A 21652-nucleotide genomic window follows, 5' to 3' on the forward strand; every position below is an offset into this window, starting at 1 on the left:
TGTTTAACCTGCAAATACTGGATACAAGGCAGTAACCAGCCTGGAACCAGGTGCCAGTATACTACCAGTTTTGTTTGTTTTTTTTCTCCTTTTTAGTAGCAACTTGCATAAAAATTGCACAAAATACATAAGCATTGTCTCCCTTTAGATTTTCAATTCGTTGATTTACCATTTTCCTCTTTTTTATCCTGCTCCAAAAGAGCAGAACCAGGTCTTTGCAGGGTTGCTGTATTGTATACAAATAACTGGGTAAATTCATTAAATTTCATTATTTCCAAGTAATACAGCATGTACTAAAGACAATGTAATAAAGAAAACAGAAGTGGTTTATTTCAAATGTGAAAAGATAGAGAGTGACTTAACAAAATAAGACCATTACCTTTTTCTTTTAGGGTTATTTTTTGAAGTACAATAATTTTTTTTTCATTTTTGAATGCTAGCAAACTTTCAAAACTCATCAAGAATTTCAAACTATATTGTTTATATCTCACATCAGGAAACACAACCTTAATAATTTTAACTCTACAGAGTGTCACATTGCAAATTTCAGATAATCATAACTGTTTCGACAAGGACCAATAAACAGACCCATAATATTATATCCACAGATTGTGAGTGATCATTTAGTTTAATCTTTTTTTTTTTTTTAATTATCTTAAACTGAAGTGCTAGAAACTTGGAGAGGCAGAAATGCTATCACATTTCAGTAGTGAATTTGGATTTCCAGTTTAACTGCTTTAGCTTATATGCATTTTCCCATATTCTGTTATGTGTAAGGGTGTGCCAGAAGGCAAAATCATTTGCAGCTTTGGAAGATATAGTTGACAATACAGTTTTAGTGCCTGGAAGTAGATGTTTAATATCTGCATCTATGATAAGTGAGTATACATTAGCAAGACCGCCTCTGGCAATTAGACTTGTTTTTATGTGAATAATAATGATTAGAAGAAAATGAAGGCTATGCATTGTACTAAATCATGGGATTATAATTTTCTGTTTCAGTGTCAAATATGTAGTGTTAGTAGGCGTGTATAAGATGGATGGGTTTTAAGGAAATAAAGCCAGAGAAAGCACAAAATACACTTTTTTAGAATATTGTGTGTGTGTTTCTGAACTGCTAAAGGCAATGCTTATGTAGCTGAACTGCATTAAATTTATATTAGGCCCTGTCACGTTTTATAAGCTGATGCTTTTGCATAGAGAAGTGTACAATTCTTGCACAACAGGACTCACTGAAAATTGCCTGGAAACTTCTCTGTCACTTTCTGTGAGATGTGAGAGTGCAGTATCATTTTGTTTTCATTGTCAAAATGTGTCCTTCAAGAACTTATTCATATTAACTTAAATTCTTACCAGTTTTGTTCTGCTTTGTTGAGATTTGTCAGCCTTTCTACTAGCAAGTATCTGATTAGTACATAGTCACAGAATTTTCCCAATTTACAGATAACCACAATGAAAGTATTAGGAACAAATTTGAACTATCAATATTAAAAATACATTCTTGCAAACCATGCTACATGAATCAGGTTTTATACATTGACATAGCTCCCATGGTGTACTTTTAAAAGCACAAACTATCCTTATCTGGATAGTACTTTCATAAAAGGAATATCAATGCAGATTACTCTTTATTGCAAATAATAGAATGTGGAAAAGCATGCATTAGCATTATTGTTCACTGGACTAGACACATCAAGATGGATTGAAGTGGCTAAGCAGTAACAAAGCAACAGAAGATACCACTTTATTATTACAATCAAAAGGGTTTAGATACAAAAAATTAAAATAGGCTCAACTTTTTGCTTTCAAGTTAAATGTTTGACTTATGGTATTGGAATACTGAATGCAACTTGACTAAATTATTAATTTAAATCCAACATGTGTCTGTAAGTTATTGCACATTAGCAAGATTTATAAAAACAGTTACATGTGTTTTTGAGAGAAATGCATATTTTAGCATCGTTATTTTTGACCTTTCATGTGCCATTGTTAATTATTTTTCATCAACACTACATCATTTTAATGCAATTTAAGCATTTAGTTTTTTTTTTTTATCCATTTGTATTTTCTAGATGGTACCCTGACCCTTTAAGGTTGATATTAGATCTAGGGTTGCTCAGACACCAGGAGCCACTAGGTGGATTTCTAGCCTGGTGTCCCTGTTCAAAATAGAGACTAGCCAATGATCCAGATGTTATTTGAAGGGAGCTGTTAGCGACCTTAGACATACATGGTCATGGGTTGGGATTTCAAAGGCTTTATTGACCACAGAGCTGTTCAGCTTGGAGTGGGGTCTTTGCAAGAGCTTAGGTAGCAGAAAGAAGAGAAGCCAAGAATAGTGAATGAGGTACACAAGTAGGAGCATTTGCATAGTTCATTGTGTTTAAGTTCTTTAGTCACGCCACATATTAGCTTATGGACAAATCTTTTATATGACTTGATAATGCTCTCTGTGCCCCTTATTTTCAATCTTCACTTATTTGTTTTGCATTGCAGTAAATCAACCATTTTTTTTATAGTTTACTGGTCTCCTTGACCATATGTTGAGTTGTTTCTTCCATAAAAACAAAAACAGTGTGCTAGCATTTTTAAGTGTATCCTGCTCTGGAAAGCGTAAATGCTGGTGTAGTGTGGATGAAAGGCGAAAACAGAGACAGAAGTCTGTATTTTTAAATGAAAACACAGTAGTGTGAATAGGGCCTAAGAGATCAAGCACTGGTGTTATGTGCATTAATATTTATGTACAAGATATTAGCATTTTGAACAAAGCATTGTCTGTGCTATGATTAGATGTGAAACCTGACTGTACTTTTGAAAAATAGAATGCTTATTCAAATATTCATTTATCTGTTGAGTGACTACTTTTTCTTGAATTTTGTTTATAAAAGGTATGTTGGAGAAAATGATCAAAAACAGAACAGTGAATGTTACTTTACTTACAGTACAGTGGTTTGACAATTTGAAATAATACTAGACTCTACTGAGCAATTTACTACGTGTAGTGCACCTTTACTTAAGCACTTAGATGTAACTTTGCAAAAGCCTATACAAAAATTAATCAGTGATGTAGGTAAATAGTTGTGGGTTAAGTAATTGTTTTATGACATTTAAGTGCATTTATATTGCAAAAGGAATACATTAGTACATCTATAAATTGAATGGGACGAGGTTCTGTTAGCTCTGTTCTGAGGTCTGTATTACTGTATATTAGATCTTAAATTAGTTATGTTTCCCGTAAAAATTTTTGCAGAAGCTTCACACTTAATCACCAATGCTTTGTTCATCCACTCTATACATGGAAGTGGATTTACTAGATTGTCAATAGTTGAAAATAGCATTGTCCTAAATAATTTTATCAATGACAATAATACTAATAAAAAAAAATAATAAAATACTGTGGATTGAATTCCTCTATGGAAAGACATGTGTATTAATATGCAGTTGTCCTTATAGTGTGTTTGTAAATAGCCCTGAGTGTTATAATTCCCAATTAAGAAGTGTTCAACTTTTATATTAATATTAGTACAGATAAAATTCTGTTACAACGAACTGCCAGGGACCTAAAAAATATTTCGTTGTGATGAAAATTTTGTAGTAATGAGATTCTGTATTTGTCACTATAGTGCTTTCTTTATCTTGCGTCCAGGCATTTGCAATCATTTCAGTAGCTTCTTTCACCTTAATTTTAATCTCCTCCTGTTTACAAGTTATGAGGACGAGCATTTTTCTCAGCATTTGTTTGCAATAATACACTTTCAGGGTGCGAATGATGCCCAAATCCAATGGCTGAAGCACTGCTGTGCAATTGGGTGGGAGGAATTCAACGCGAACCTTCTCTTCATACAGGACGTACAGGACGCACGTCTCCTCATACGATTGGTTGGCCCTCCACTCACATGCTTTGATGCTGCAGATTCATAGCTATTATGGGTGAGAATCAGCCATTGACACTCAAAGCAAAGAATGAATTAGAAAGACTGCATTTGACGAAAATATGTAAAAAGTTTGGAATTTTCTTTAAAACTCAATTAAATTAGGTACTGATTGCTTTGTGGGACCACATAACTTTTTTGTAGAATGTAGAGCTTATTATTAACCTGCGGTTAATATTCTTTGATTTCGGAAATTCTGTGTTTGTAATTTTAAACTATCAAGCAGAACATTATGCAGTACAGCACTCCTATACAGGTGGCGTAATGGTAGCGCCACTGCCTTGCAATAAGGAAATCATGGGTTCATGTCCTGGGTCCTTCCTTCGTGAAGTTTGCCAAGTGCTCTGAGTAGTGAGTAAAGCACTATATAAATGTGAAGAAGTATTATTATTATTATTATGCTTGATGATTTGTCAGTTTCAAATTTTAAACTTTTTTTCACCAAATAAACAAAACATGTAGTGTTATGACTTTTGACCTCTGTATACCTTCACAGTACCTCAAAGTTGATCCAAACCCAAAGTATGAGTACTGCCATTGTTTTGTTTACAAAAAAGGCACTTCTAATAACACATGTGCTGATTTAAAACAAACCTATGTTCCCTCAGTGTGCAGTAGACATTGTATTCATGTCTTTCAGTTACTGTCATCACTTGTTATGGGTTTGTGCACTGATATCTTTGATGGAATTGATAGTTGTTTTTTATTCTGTTAAATGCACTTTGTGATATTTCTGCAATCATAGTGCGGCTTCCTTGCATTAAAAAGATCATGGGTTTGCGTAACGCATAGGGCGAATAGTGTTTTAAGTAGTAAGAAAAATGGCATATAAATATAAAGAATTGTTATTACATGAGCAAAATATATTTTTTTTTTAATTTGAAAAGGTAAATAAATATGATTGCTAATACTGTCCACTATATTGTTTTTATATACTTTGAGATGTGCCTACGTCAGATCTGACTAAAATGTTTATTTTTTATTTCAAAAGTAGAAAAAGGTATTACTATTACCTTAGATTCTATTCATTTATAGCTTTTTATTGTTTTTTTATGTGTCTGTGTCAGATGTGACCAAATTTAATAGGGAAATAATTAATAAGCATTACTTGTCAACAGGCAGTAACAATGCAAAATTCACAATTGATATGCCGTTTGAAAAGATAAGTTTTGAGGACAGTTTTAAAATGTGATATTGAATCAAGCTGACGAATATGAGAGGGAAGAGAATTCCAGAGTTGAGGAGCACTATGAGAGATGCTCGAGCTCCCATAGAACTGAGTTTGATGTGTGGTACAGAAAGTAGAGCTGCAGATGAGGATCTGAGTGAGCGAGAGGGAGTGTAAGTCTGTAGGAGATCAGTGAGGTAGGGGGGCAAGGTTGTGGAGAGCTTTAAATGTTAAGAGCAGTATTTTGTATTGTATTCTGTAGTTAACAGGGAGCCAGTGAAGTTGAGAGAGAATTGGTGTAGTATGTTCAGTGGATTTAGAACAGAAATGTGTTATTACCTGCTGCTTACCTGCCTCTGAAAAGGTCTGGCCCAGCTAAATTTCTTGTTTTAAAAATCTGGCCCAACTGAACTTATAATTAAATAGCCCTGCTATATGTCATGAATTTAATTTTACCACTTATATTTAAGTATATACATTTTGCCTTTTAAAATTTTATTATAAGAAAATTTAGCAAATTCACAACATATATTTCTCAATATCACTTAATCTAACATCCTACAGCTTTGACACTAAAAATTGTAAAGAATCTTTAAAAAGGCTTCATATAATTTTTCCATGGATACCTGAATTTCAGAATATAATTAACTGTCTCACTCCACTCTTTTGATTTTGTGTCTACGGTTTTCATGCTTCCGACTTTCAGTTGCATTTTTAAAAAATCTTGAATAGCAGTGTGCTTAATTATATTTTTAATAAACCTTGTATTTACTTTATAAATTTAATTTCATTGTCTAACCTGTTTAGTCCTGAACAGGGTCACAGGGATGCTGGAGCCGATCCCAGCTAGCACAGGGAGTAAGACAGGAACCAACCCTGGACAGGGTGCTAGCTCATTGCAGGACGAACACACACACACCTTGACTACTCAGAGCCAATTTAAAATCTCCAGTCTATTTAACCTGCATGTCTTTGGACTGTGGGAGGAAACTGCAGCACCCGGTGGAAACCCATGCAGACACAGAGAGAACATGCAATCTCTACGCAGGGAGAATCCAGGACATGAACCCTGGTCTCCTTACTGTGATGCAGTAGTGCTGCCACTGTGCTGCCCCAACTTTATAGTTATAAGTCTTTTCATTTATCCTGTAAGCATGTATCAAAATAAGGCAATTGAGTGATGCCGAGAGGGTTTTTTGGGGAGGTGTAGTGACTTTACCGGTTTGAAACTACAACGTACCAGTACTTCTTAGAATCTATGAATGAATTAGAGTACCTGTGCTCTACGTACTGTACATTGGCATGATGTTGCATCTGATCTCACACATGCATTTTACATTTATGTGGATTACTTACACTTAAGGCATATGGAACCTGATGTCAATTGACAGTAAGTAAAATAACTGTAGACAATACTAAAATATGGTCTAAGGATGATTTTTCTCATTGTACCTCCAATTTATGGAATGGGTTGGTTTAAATCTGAATATTTCCTTTCTCATCAGTAAAATACTTTTTCTGCACATAGGGTGCCCTTTTCATATATCAGAAGACAACTACGCAGCTTTGTTAAGCTTATACTTCAAAAAACTTACTTGAACTTAAGTATTGAATTTTAAGAGATAAAGCCACATCAAATACAGCCAAAGTGTCAACCGATTATGGGTCTGAGGGACTCCAAAAAATCAATCATTTTCAATTTGTTGCCATTTTGACACTGTTTTAAGGTGGCTTTAATTGGGCATGCCCTTATTTTTAGATTCTGTTTCACTTTTTCATGTATTACTGTTTTCTCATTAAAAGCAAGTGTATGTTCCCAATTAAAAATGTTACCATTTACAAGACTGACCTGGTTATATTGACTTTTATACAGGGTAAATCAAATCAGAACAAATGTGTGATAACAGTAAAAAGAAAGCACAGTAATGAGTTAGCACATTGTAATTTGGAATGTCTCTCTGACCTGGAATACCCTGCAGCCTTGTGTGTGAGTAGGATTTGAAGTCACATGACAGCAATGTCAAGAATGGTGTTGAGTCACTACATGAGCCATTTAAACCTATTGGACTCGTAGTGGAAATACATACAGTAGGGGAAATGAGTATTAAATGTGTCAACATTTCAGTAAATATATTTCCAATTAGGCTATTCACATGAAATTCTCACCAAATACAGTGTTGGTATTAACTCAAGAAATCTATAAATATAAAGAATTTACAACATTAAAGGTCATCAATAAAGGTATGTGTAATAAAGTGGAATGACACTGGGAAAAAGTATTAAACACACTAGGAAAAAGCAGTAAACCAAGGCAAGGAAAGGCAAAGGCAAGGAGCCAGCTGAAATCCGTAAGTAATTATAAAGTAATTCCACCTGTCTGTGCAAATTGATATCAGTTGGGTTACTACATATTGATGGGCTATCAAAAGGTGTTTTGCTACCAAGGTGTCACACAAGAAACATCTCATGATGAGTAAAAGCAAACAGCTCTCCCAAGACCTTTGCAACCTGATTGTTGCAAACCATATCAATGGAACTGGTTATAAACGTATTTCAAAACTTCTGAATCTTCCACTAAGCACCATTGGGACAATTAGCCCCATTCACCGGCCACACACAGGAGCTCCTCACAAGATTTTTCACCAGGGAGTCAGAAGAATAGTCAGAAGGTTAGCAAAGAGCCAAGGACCACTCGGAAAGAGCTCCAGAAAGACCCAAGGCATTAGGTATAATTGTATTACAGACTGGCATGGTCTCTATGTGCGCTTTTCCCACAAGACTCCATTACTAAAGAAAAAGCATGTTAAAGCTTTTTTAAAGGTTGTCACAGAACGTTTGGATAAGCCTAGAAAACACTGGGAGAATGTAGTCTGGTCAGACGAGACTAAAGTTGAGCGTTTTGGCTGTCATAGTAAACACTGTATTTAGAGGAGAAATGGCACTGCACATCACCTGAAAAACACTATACCAACAGTGAACTTTAGAGGTGGAAGCATCATGGTGTGGGGCTGTTTCTCATGGTACTGGCATACTTCATGTAATTGAATGAACAATGAATGGGGCCATGTACCCGAGAGATTCTTGAAATGAATCTGCTGCCATCCATCAGGATGATGAGAATGAGATGTGGGTGGATCTTCCAGCTGGATAACAATCCAAAATATACAGCAAAGGAAATTCTCAATTGGTTTCAGGGAAAGTAAATCAAGGTCTTAGAATGGCCCAGTCAGTCACATGACTTAAATCAAATTGAACATGTGTGGAAGGAATTAAAGATCAGGGTTCACATTAGGGTCCCCTGCAATCTTCAAGATTTAAAGAGAATCACTTTAGAAGGATGGATCAAAATCACACCTGAGCACTGCAGAAGAATGGTTCTTCACACTGAAAGGATCTTGAAGCTGTCATTACAAACAAAGGCTTCTCCACCCACCCATCCATCCATCCATCCATTGTCTCCCGCTTATCCGAGGTCGGGTCGCGGGGGCAGCAGCTTGAGCAGAGATGCCCAGACTTCCCTCTCCCCGGCCACTTCTTCTAGCTCTTCCGGGAGAATCCCAAGGCGTTCCCAGGCCAGTCGAGAGACATAGTCCCTCCAGCGTGTCCTGGGTCTTCCCCGGGGCCTCCTCCCGGTTAGACGTGCCCAGAACACCTCACCAGGGAGGCGTCCAGGAGGCATCCTGATCAGATGCCCGAGCCACCTCATCTGACTCCTCTCGATGTGGAGGAGCAGTGGCTCTACTCTGAGCCCCTCCCGGATGACTGAGCTTCTCACCCTATCTTTAAGGGAAAGCCCAGACACCCTGCGGAGGAAACTCATTTCAGCCGCTTGTATTCGCGATCTCGTTCTTTCGGTCACTACCCATAGCTCATGACCATAGGTGAGGGTAGGAACATAGATCGACTGGTAAATTGAGAGCTTCGCCTTGCGGCTCAGCTCCTTTTTCACCACGACAGACCGATGCAGAGCCCGCATTACTGCGGATGCCGCACCGATCCGCCTGTCGATCTCACGCTCCATTCTTCCTCACTCGTGAACAAGACCCCGAGATACTTGAACTCCTCCACTTGGGGCAGGATCTCGCTACCAACCCTGAGAGGGCACTCCACCCTTTTCCCGGCTGAGGACCATGGTCTCGGATTTGGAGGTGCTGATTCTCATCCCAGCCGCTTCACACTCGGCTGCGAACCGATCCAGAGAGAGCTGGAGATCACGGCATGATGAAGCAAACAGGACAACATCATCTGCAAAAAGCAGTGACCCAATCCTGAGCCCACCAAACCGGACCCCCTCAATGCCCTGGCTGCGCCTAGAAATTCTGTCCATAAAAGTTATGAACAGAATCGGTGACAAAGGGCAGCCCTGGCGGAGTCCAACTCTCACTGGAAACGGGTTCGACTTACTGCCGGCAATGCGGACCAAGCTCTGGCACCGATCGTACAGGGACCGAACAGCCCTTATCAGGGGGGCCGGTACCCCATACTCTCGAAGTACCCCCCACAGGATTCCCCAAGGGACACGGTCGAATGCCTTTTCCAAGTCCACAAAACACATGTAGACCTGGTTGGGCAAACTCCCATGCACCCTCCAGGACCCTGCTAAGGGTATAGAGCTGGTCCACTGTTCCGCGACCAGGACGAAAACCACACTGTTCCTCCTGAATCCGAGGCTCGACTATCCGACGGACCCTCTCTCCAGGACCCCTGAATAGACTTTTCCAGGGAGGCTGAGGAGTGTGATCCCCTCTGTAGTTGGAACACACCCTCCGATCCCCCTTCTTAAAGAGGGGGACCACCACCCCGGTCTGCCAATCAGAGGCACTGTCCCTGATGTCCATGTGATGTTGCAGAGGCGTGTCAGCCAAGACAGTCCTACAACATCCAGAGCCTTGAGGAACTCCGGGCGTATCTCATCCACCCCCGGGGCCCTGCCACCAAGGAGTTTTTTGACCACCTCGGTGACCTCAGTCCCAGAGATGGGGAGCCCACCTCTGAGTCCCCAGGCTCTGCTTCCTCATTGGAAGTCATGTTAATGGGATTGAGGAGGTCTTCGAAGTACTCCCCCCACCGACCCACAACGTCCCGAGTCGAGGTCAGCAGCGCACCATCCCCACCATATACAGTGTTGACACTGCACTGCTTCCCCTTCCTGAGACGCCGGATGGTGGACCAGAATCTCCTCGAAGCCGTCTGAAAGTCGTTCTCCATGGCCTCCCCAAACTCCTCCCACGCCCGAGTTTTTGCCTCAGCAACCACCAAAGCTGCATTCCGCTTGGCCTGCCGGTACCTATCAGCTGCCTCCAGGGTCCCACAGGACAAAAGGGTCCTGTAGGACTCCTTCTTCAGCTTGACGGCATCCTTCACCGCCGGTGTCCACCAATGGGTTCGGGGATTGCCGCCACGACAGGCACCCGACCACCTTACGGCCACAGCTCCGGTCAGCTGCCTCAACAATAGAGGCACAGAACATGGCCCATTCGGACTCAATGTCCCCACCTCCCTCGGGATGTGTCGAAGTTCTGCCGGAGGTGGGAGTTGAAGCTACTTCTGACAGGGGGCTCTGCCAGACGTTCCCAGCAGACCCTCACAACACGTTTGGGCCTACCACGCCTGACCGGCATCCTCCCCCACCATCGAAGCCAACTCACTACCAGGTGGTGATCAGTTGACAGCTCCACCCCTCTCTTCACCCGAGTGTCCAAGACATGTGGCCGCAAGTCCGACGACACGACCACAAAGTCGATCATCGAACTGAGGCCTAAGGTGTCCTGGTGCCAAGTGCACATATGCACACCCCTATGCTTGAACATGGTGTTCGTTACGGACAATCCGTGACGAGCACAGAAGTCCAATAACAAAACACCGCTCGGGTTCAGATCGGGGGGGCCATTCCTCCCAATCACGCCCTTCCAGGTCTCACTGTCATTGCCCACGTGAGCATTGAAGTCTCCAGCAGAACGAGGGAGTCCCTAGAAGGTATGCCCTCTAGCACACCCTCCAGGGACTCCAAAAAGGGTGGGTACTCCGAACTGCTGTTCGGTGCATATGCACAAACAACAGTTAGGACCGTCCCCCCACCCGAAGGCGAAGGGAGGCTACCCTCTCGTCCACCGGGGTAAACCCCAATGTACAGGCTTCAAGTTGGGGGGCAATAAGTATACCCCACACCTGCTCGGCGCCTCTCACGGGGGCAACTCCAGAGTGGTACAGAGTTCAGCCCCTCTCAAGGAGATTGGTTCCAGAGTCCAAGCTGTGCGTCGAGGTGCGTCCGACTATATTTAGCCGGAACCTCTCAACTTCGCGCACTAGCTCAGGCTCCTTCCCTTCAGAGAGGTGACATTCCACGTCCCAAGAGCCAGCTTCTGTAGCGAGGATCGGACCGCCAAGGTCCCCGCTTCGGCCACCACCCAACTCACACTGCACCCCGACCTCCTTGGCCCCTCCCATAGGTGGTGAGCCCATGGGAAGGGGGACACATGTTGCCTCTTCGGGCTGTGCCGGCCGAGCCCCATGGGTGCAGGCCCGGCCACCAGGCGCTCGCCATCGAGCCCCACCTCCAGGCCTGGCTCCAGAGTGGGGCCCCGGTGAACCGCGTCCGGGCAAGGGAAAACGCCGTCCAAATTGTTTTTCTTCATAGGAGGTTTGTTTAACCTCTCTTTGTCTCATCCCTCATTAGTGTGTTCAATACTTTCTCCCTGTGTGATTCCACTTTATTACACATACCTTTACTTGTGGCCTTTAATGTTGTGAATTCTTTATATCTGTGAATTTCTGAGTTAATACCAATGCTTGGTAAGAATTCATGTGAATAGCTTCATTGGAAATATACTTACTGAAAACAATATTAACACGTTCAATACTTATTTCACCCACTGTATATAACATTGAGCAGTACCTGATATCAAAAGAGCTTTGGTAGTTTGATTACCATGAAAGATCCTATACAAAATAATGGCATATTAATCATAATTCTTGTAACATCTGTTAATGTTATGAAGGTACTGTTACATGATTTTAAGATGTAGGTTCTGCTTATTTATTCATTTATTTTAAAGTGACTGATTATTGTCTCACTGTAATATAGAAAATATTTTAGACTATTTATACAGTATTCATCTTCCTCACTGCCTTTCACAACCCAAAGATAATGTTTTATTGACTTGTTTTGAGTGGAAATATGCCCTCAGACTTACTGGTGTCCCATCCAGGCTAGGTCCACAATTTGTACCCAGTGCTGCTAGAATAGACTCCTTCCCCCATGACATTATTGTATTAAGTAGAAAGTGGATAGATAACTACTCTTCTGTATTTTGAATGATGTCTTTAAGCTCCGTAAAAAAGACCAGCATGTACAAATGTTGTAAGGAACAGAGCAAAGATGTTGTATGAGATACTAAAGTTTGAAATAATGATCTGAAGTTCTTCTGTGCATCAGACATCCACACTATTCTTAGTGTTTATTGCTAAGTGAACTGCAGCCTGCAAAGACCAATCATTGATAGTTAAGAAATTTGTTGCCAGTCTACAGTTTAAAATTTTAATGAACAGCTGTCAGTTTGAAGTAAAGCAAAGTGGTTTGCATCTAAAAGCAGTGCTTTTCCACCTCTCATTCTCTTATAGCCCAATAAGTAGGTGGGTTTTTCCCCTAATTAAAACAAAAACTAATTGCACACTGCAGAGTGTGTCACACTAGATGAAGAAACAACTGCCAGAACTTGAGCCAAAGGTTATGCTACTTCAATTTGCAGTTAATGTTTTTAGTGCAGCAGCATATTTGTAATGATGGCCGGAGACTGTTTTGTATGCGTCATCTTAATATAAATACAGAGAACATTGACAGAGATGCTCCACTGTACTTATGTCTTTTTCCACATATACCATGCTCATTTTTGACTGTGATGGTTATTTGTTTTGTAGGCATGAGCAGTAAAGTGAACACTGACTCTTAAGTAAAATGTATTAAACCAAGCCAACAGTTTATTCCTAAAATTCATGCTGTTGTCCAACCAGATTATGCTATTATATTATCTAGAATGGTCATCATCATAGTACACTTAAAAAGCTTGTTTTGTTCTTCAGGCAATTAATTGTCTTAATCTTTTTTTCAGTTACGTTCCTCACCAGTTGCCCTAGTTGTACTGTATATTAAATGAGATGTTTCCCTTTCATCACTGCAGAATACTGTCTAAAACAATATGATTTTATATCTCTATCCATAGAGCAGTGACAAACGGTTATACTTATAATCCTCACCATAAAATATGTACACCAAATTAATAATAATAATAATATAGTGAAACAGTCTCTTTAACCCTATTCTGTCACTGAATCAAGTGAATTTAGTCTAAAGCTAGTTTTTTGTGCTGCGGTGGGTTGGCACCCTGCCCGGGATTGGTTCCTGCCTTGTGCCCTGTGTTGGCTGGGATTGGCTCCAGCAGACCCCCGTGACCCTGTGTTCGGATTCAGCGGGTTGGAAAATGGATGGATGGATGGACAGTTTTTTGTGCCTTTCCATGTTCTGCTAACTCCTCTAACGCATTAGGAAGAAGCTAATTCTTGCCTGAATAGATATGTCATTGTCCATGATTGCACCTGTTTTAATTCCTCTCTTGTTTGCTTTCCAGCTGGACAACTCAGCCAGTCAGCCCACTTTGCCTTACAGCTGCCTTACACAGTGTTTGGTTTAGGCCGTAGTGCTAACTTCTTGGACCATCTGTATGTTGGAATTCCACGCCCTCTGAGAGAAACGGTAATACTTGTGTTTACAGTATGTAAAAGATTATTTACATGTTGTAAACTTTCCAAATCATTTCTTGTAAAGTGTCTGTCACCAGCTGCTGAAAAACTTGAAATCCAGGTGAGAGTTTTTAATATTCCCACATGCATCTTCATTATGTGTTCTTTTATAGTCCGCAATCAGCTGTAGTACATATTCTAATCTAAGATGTATTTACATAAACTCCTTCCCATGATTGACTTCAGTTTTGTCAATGTGCATTTTTCTCCTATAATTTAAAATGAAGCAGATTTAATTGGAAGAAAAAATAATTTTAATTGCAGCCTTTAGAAAAATAAATTAATGGAAGAGATATTATGTAAATCCTTTTTTAATAAATAAATAATCCTGGCTGGTACATGTTACAGCAGTTTTAAACATTCTGGATCAGTCAAAACAAAAAAACTTTCAGCTTTTTTTTCTCTTTCACTAAATGTATTAGATTTTTGCAGTTTAGAAGAGTGAGTTTGGAAGAACTCACTCTATACCCCAGTCAGTTTCCATTCCTCTGCAGGGATAACAAGCATACTCCTCAGGCACAATACTGTATAAACTACTAAATTCTCATAGTAAACCTGTCTAGGACTTCTGGTAAGCAGGTAGTAAAAGCGGGTAATCTTTTTTTCACATAACTCTACCATTTGACATCCCCTTTCCTTCCCATGGCCAGTTTTGACATTACATCTAGCCTGTGTATTGTCAATAACTCTATTTTCTTCAGCCAAGTTGGTTAGCTCTGGCTGTGGTCTGTTCTTTATATTTATTCAAGAGTTGTAGCGAGGGTAAGGATTCTAGCAAAAGAATACCAGCTGTTTTTTGGTTAGGCTTTATTTCTTTGGCCTCAACCAGTATTACACCACTTATTACTATCTGTGTTTAAAAGACAATGCATACCACATTCCAATCTCTCCATTGAGATTGAAGTCATTGGTGCTAGAACAGGAAAAATGTGTGAACTGAATACTCTAGGGGTCTAATGTCTTTGTGTGCAGAACAGGAAATACAGTCTATTCCTCCAATTCAATCCTACTAAGCTCCGTTTTCAGGCTCTCAGAACAGTAGAACAATTGTTATGAAAACAGGCCATTCAGTCCAACAAGCTTGTCCATCCTAATTACCTATGTTCTCAAAGTAACATCAAGACTAGATCTGTTTCCTTACCACACTACTTGGTAATTGATTCCACATGTCTATGGTTCTTTGTGTGAAGAAAATGTTTCTAACATTTGTGGAGAATCTGCCCTTAACAATGTCACTGTATTCTTGTTGCAGAATTTTAAAATAAAGATGGGAATGACTGTACTAATTCCTTTCCTAATTTTAAACACCTTAGTCATGTCACATACTAATCACTGTTTGGTTAAACTGGAAAGGTTCAGCTCCTTCAGTCTCTCCTCATACACTTTCTCTAGTACTGCTATGTCTTTTTTTGTAATATTGAGACCAGAACTGAACACAGTACTCCTGAATAGGTCTCACCACTGAGTTATATATCTTAAGCATAGATTCTCCTAAGTCCTTTTCATAAAGTGTACTTTGAAGTTTCAAACCTCCCAATGTATATCCAAGTCTAACATTTATATGTTCTTACTTGTAAAACCTTAAATTTACTTACATTAAGTTTCACCTGCCGCAAATCTGTCCAACTCTGTATGCAGGCCAAGACCATGTTCTTCTGTAATGTAGCTGATTCCACCTTATCAGCCCTTCCTCCTACTTTGGTACCATCTTCAAACTTAATTATTGATTATATTCTTATCCAGATCATTTGTTTATTAAAAAGAGTAGTTGCCTCAGTACTGATCCCTGAGGGACACTCCATTAACATTACCTAATTCTCAAAAAAGTTCCCTTTCTCATAATCTTTGTTTCCTGTGTTTGAACCAATTTTGTACCCAGCTATACACCACACTAGCTTTACATGTGGTATCTTATCAAAACTCTTCTTAAAATCAAAATAAACTATATCATATGCACCTCTGTTATATGCTTTTCCTGTGTCCTCATAGAATTCAGGCACATTAATGAAACACGACCTTTCCTGTTTGAACCCATGTTGACTCTTTGCTAATATACCTGTTCTTTCCTTAATAATCTCTTCCATTAATTTTCCTGTGATGTACATTAAGTTTACAAGTCTATAGTTGATTGGATCTGCCTGATCTCCCTCTACAATTTCCAAATCACTAAGTACCACCTTAGTAGTCCCTAATATTTTTGGGAGGTATCGACTTCTTCACACATATAAACTTCAGTAAAATGCAAGTTCAAAGCATTTGCTGTTTTACTCTCTGAATATTCTAATTCACCTTTACTAATATTCTTTACCTAATCCTTGACCATTCTTTTACTTCTAAAATATTGAAAGAATCTCTTAAAGCCCAGTTTTGTCTTTTCTTTTTTTTATTTTATTTTATTGATTTTATTGTAATCATTCCATACAAACAGATCAATTTTTACAAAAAAAAAGGATTGAAAACAAATCCAACCCCACCCTTGAGAAAGAGAGGATGGCCAACGAACTAAAACTTAAAAACAGTAAAAAATAAATTGAAGAGTTTAACAGGCGGATACAGATAAATGGAAAAGAAAAAGAAATAGGGAGAGAATCTACTTCCTCAGTGCTTTAACAGCTTATTCTAAAATATTATTGATTAGATCCTGCCAGGTTTTGAAAAAGTTCTGCACAGATCCTCTAAGTTTGAATTAGATTTTTTCCAATTTCAAATAATATAAAACATCAGTTACCCACTGACTTAAAAGAGGAGAGTTATGATTCTTCCAGTTTAGCAAAATAAGTCTGCTAATAGTTTAGTGAAGGCAATCACAGTTTGTTTGTCCTTCTCCACTTTAAGCCCATCTGGAAGAACACCAAACACAACTGTTAGTGGATTAGGAGGGATTGTGACACCAAGGCTGTCTGAAAGGCACTTAAAACGTTTTGTCCAGAATGATGTTAATCTGGTGAGGCTGGAACTTGATTGCAGCGTTCTCAGGTTGGATCTTGCCCTGGAAACATTTTGGACAATTTCAAGCGAGACAGATGTGCTCGATATATAATTTTGAGCTGAATAATTGTATGCTTTGCGCATATGGAACTCAAATGAATTGAGTTTTGCCTTTTCTGTAATATTTCTCTCCAATTGCCTTTTAGCATTTCTAACATCCTTTTAACCTTTCTTTCATGTTCCCATATGCCCTATGGTTAGTGATGGAGCCATTAATTATTATACAGATCTTTTTTTTCCTTTGTAACTTCTTTTTTAGCTCCTTATTTATCCATCCTGTAATTCTATTGGGATAAACTTGTCTGGTTTCATGCATAAAGCATGCTTATACCTACCACACTTAAAAACGTATCTCAATATATCTTATTTAGGCTTCATTTTTTGGAATCTGCACAAAACTTCTCCATCTAAAATTAAGTGTAAGTGTTTTAGTTTTTGTATATGTACTCTGTCAAAACACTGTGAAATGAATTATATTATGATCAGTAGATTCTAATATTCCTATTACATCTATCCCTGAATCCTATCTGGATTATCACAGAATGCTAAATCTAGCCCCCATTTCTTTCTCATCACCCTGCCATACAGATGTTCTTTGTGCAAATGGAGCAGAATTGTAGAACGATGTACAGATACACCATCTGCAGCAAGATGTTCTTGCAGGTCTTTGGAGGTGATCTGTGGGTTGTCTGTAACCATTCTCATAATCCTGTGCATATGCTGCTCCTGTATTTTTCTTGGCCTGCCATACCTGGGTTTAACAGCAGCTGTGCCTGTGGCCTTCCATTTCCTGATTACATTCTTTACAGTTTAAAACTGACAATTTATACCTCTGAGATAGCTTTTTGTAGCCTTCCCCTAAACCATGATACTGAACAATCTTTACTTTCAGATCTTTTGAGAGTTGCTTTGAAGATCCCATGCTGTCACTCTTCAGAGGAGAGTCAAAGGGAAGCACAACTTGCAATTGACCACCTTAAATACCTTTTCTCATGATTGGACACACCTGTCTATGAAGTTCAAGGCTTAATGAGCTAATCCAACCAATTTGGTGTTGCACGTAATCAGTATTGAGCAGTTGCATGCGTTCAAATCAGCAAAATTACAAGGGTACCAAAATTTTTGCACTGCCAGTTCTTCACATTTCATTTAATTTCATACAACTAAATACTGCTTCACTAAAAATCTTTGTTTGGAAAACACCCCAGTACTCAGATGTTCCTAGGAAATTAAAGACATACCACTGTTAAGTTTTTTGTTGAAAGTAGAGTAAATTATTATGCAGGCTGAGAGGGGCTCCCAAACTTTTTCATATGACTGTAAATGAAATCTCCTCCAGCTTTTTGATTTTGCCTGTCTTTCCTAAATAATGTGTAACCATCCATGTTATCCTTCTACTCATCTCTGTTGTTTGGCTAGAATTCAGTTATTCCATTTATGCAATAATAATAATAATAATACTTTACATTTATATAGTACTTTTCTCACTACTCAAAGCGCTATTCACGCAGCAAGGATCTGGGAAGTGAACCCACAACCTCCTTACTGTAAAGCAGCTATGCTGCTTATGTGCAACTACAAACATATCCAACACATTTATATTATTCCTAGTATTCCTAGCATTCAGGCAAGCAGTTTTTTAATGTATTCCTTACTTTACTCTAGCTTTTTAAAAGTGTTCTAGAACTTTCCAGGTTATGTTATGTAATTGTGTTTATACTATTCTGTGTCCCTTTATATGAAGTTCTAAACCTGGTTTGTCTTAAAATCCCTGCCCTCCCATCCCCTAGTTTAAACACTCCTCAACTAACCTACAGTACTTTCACAACTTCCTAATACATTGGCATCCCATCTATCTTACACCAAGATTTGACTTATGGGTTAAGCCTTCTGATCGCCTCAGTCTTGTTTAGATTGGCACATGGCATAGGTAGAACTTCAAAGAAAACCACCTTGTCTGTTCTATATCACTGCTTAGCACCTAAATCTTCCATAACTGACATTCTGTTGTTAAATATGTCATTTGTTCCAATATGAACAGTGACATCTGGATCCACCACACTTCAGCAAAAAGCCCATCTACTTTTCCAGTGAGGTCTCTTACTTCTGTACCCAGAAAAAAAAAACAGAGTATGAGACTGTCTTTCTCTGGAGAAAACTTGTGTTTCAACCATCCTCATGACTGAATCCACCACTATCACTGCATCTTTTTTTCTTGGGACCGGGTTTGAGGTGATCTGATGGAGCTCCTCATCTCTACATATCGCCTCAGAGTTACCAATATCACAGTTCAGTTACAAATGTTCTGAAAACAGTTGAAAACCTCAATGCCCGGGGTTAATGCCACTACGTCCAACCGTGACATGCCCGTTTCTACCTTTCAGATCTGGACTCTCTTCCTGCGCCACTTTTGGGGTTCACACTATCTTGGCTTATCTTCAGTCTAACTTGGTCTGTGCTACCACATGGCCTTTGAATGGAGTAATGAAACAGGCTGCATGTCTGTGTTGGTATGGCTGCTGAGTTGTCTTCACTATGGAGAAAATACAAGGGAGAGTGGTGGTCATCTATTCATGGCCATATGGTGAGAGAGACAGAGAGAGATAAAGGCAAGGAAGAAAACTTTATACCATTCTTATCACAAATCAGGAATCGATGGGGTGTCGTGGTACAGAATGGCCTCTGATTCAAAACCAATCATAAACAGCTATACTTCAGACCAAAAGAATTAGTTTACTTGTCCCTTCCTGTGCTATTTACCAATGAAAGCACTCGGGTACAACACATCCCCCAATTGCTTTATTTAGTTTTAGCCTGATCCTGCAAGATAGGCAATGTATGACCTTCCTGTGGGGGATAGCTTATACACTCATGTAAGTCCAAACACAGTTGCCCTTGCCAAAGTATTTTGCCACATGCTCCATCATTTCCTGCCATAAATTTCACATCCCAAGTCATTCCTAAAGATGTGGATTGGGGTGGGTTTATTGATATTAGAAATGCTAGATATACACTCCACTATAATAGTATTAAGTGAAATGGACAGTGCTGATTATTTACTTATTATCCTACTACTAAGTAGCGGTCTGCCTGCCATTCCCGCTTCTTGTACAGTGTCAAGATACACACATCGCTTCACTCACAACTTGCTTTTGCCTCTGGGTAGTTGGAAAAAAAAAACAGCAACAAAAACCTCCTATGGGGAAGAAACACTTTAAAAAGTATTACATAGCCCCTTGGTAGTAACTAAAAAAAAGTTTTAGGAGCAAATACTGTTTGTGCTGTTCACACAAAGACAACCCTCAACACCACACTCTCATGATACTCTACCAGCAAGGATGATTTCAACATATTGTGTATGATTTCTACATCAGAAACACTATATAGAATGTAGATAACTCCCTACTATGTGGACTGCAGTTTTTCCATCATAATAGCCCAGATGTGGGTAGCCAGACTTTACCGGACTTTACCTTTCTTTCTGAGCACTAGAGCTGTAACCTTCCAAGACTTTGTAGGCAGGCAATGTTTTGACATATTTAAAATTAATAGGTAACATCTGTTTTTTGGGAAATGAGTCAATCATTAAATTAATCTTTATTAATCTTACATGACCAGATTTGTTTAACAAAGATATTCAGTTATGAATATTTTATACAGAGGTTACCTTGCTTATTATTTTCCATAACAATGAAAAGTTCACCAGATTTGTATCTTGCAGTATTGATTGTTTTGGTCAGGGATAAGTACATCCTGCTTTGTCAGAGGCAGATGAACTAATTCAAAGCACACTAAATCATTGCTTCTAATAATTTATTTTCTGCCAGGCTCTGGACAGTTTAATTATGGAAGTGTCTGCTAACTGCTATTTCTAAACTGGGTGGCAAATATATTACTTTAAAATACAGAAGGTTCACCGATGACCATCTGACCTTTTTAAATGTTTTTTTTAAACATTATCTGTAGTGAAAGAGAATGTTTGTTGTAATAGAGAGGGATACTCTTCAAGTGTTTCTCCACACCCAAAAAGAAACCAAAGCCTAAAGTGTTCACCAGGAAAATGCCTTAGGATTGGATGGTAGGAAAAGTAACATTACGTAAAACTTTGATTGAGCAGGCTCTAGTGTTTGTGGGCCTGAAAGGTTAATTTGCATCATGGTTAAATTAATTAAAGTAATTATTTAAGAAAAATCAAGCAACACACATTAAGTACAAGCGAAGAGTCAACACGAATATATTTGGGGAAATGGTACTTCGCTAATATACTAAAATTTTATGATTAAAATTTTATAACTGTATAATATAATGCATATTTGATTTTACATGTCTTGATTTTACAAAGAATTTTCATACAATGTCACATGGGAGGTTATTGAACTAAATAAAGTGCAAATTCAAGATGCAATGTATAAATGGGTGCAAAGCCAGTTCAAACACAAGCCAGTGGGTTATGGTGAGAGGAACTACCATCTGAAACACAGAAGTAAAGGTTAAATCACAAAGGCATCTCACTAGGTCCACCTCGGCAGTTGTTGAGCCCGCATCTACTAGGTAGAATGACATCAACCACTTTACCCTCTTTAAAGTGCCACCTAACACTTATTTTTCTCAGCTCCCATTTCACTCTTACTCTCACTCTCTGTCTGTGTCCTCACTCAGTGCTCAGTTAATCCTATATAATCAACCATTTGGGTTACTTCCAGACAAACCCTCAAACTATTTTCAGGCTCAGGAACTCTTTATTACTTCACTTCTACCTTTCAATTCT

At 39.1% G+C, this 21652-nt stretch overlaps 1 protein-coding gene across 1 annotated transcript in view; it reads left to right on the top strand.

The window, feature by feature from the left end:
• itfg1 (integrin alpha FG-GAP repeat containing 1) overlaps positions 1 to 21652 on the top strand; it is a 450065-nt gene that overhangs the window by 401462 nt on the left and 26951 nt on the right. Inside the window, exon 15 of the mRNA XM_028809647.2 lies at positions 13725 to 13849. Coding sequence (XP_028665480.1) covers positions 13725 to 13849 — 125 coding nt within the window. The remainder of the gene's footprint in view (positions 1 to 13724; positions 13850 to 21652) is intronic.

Source organism: Erpetoichthys calabaricus, chromosome 9 (assembly GCF_900747795.2).
Source record: "Erpetoichthys calabaricus chromosome 9, fErpCal1.3, whole genome shotgun sequence".
Lineage (NCBI taxonomy): Eukaryota > Metazoa > Chordata > Cladistia > Polypteriformes > Polypteridae > Erpetoichthys > Erpetoichthys calabaricus.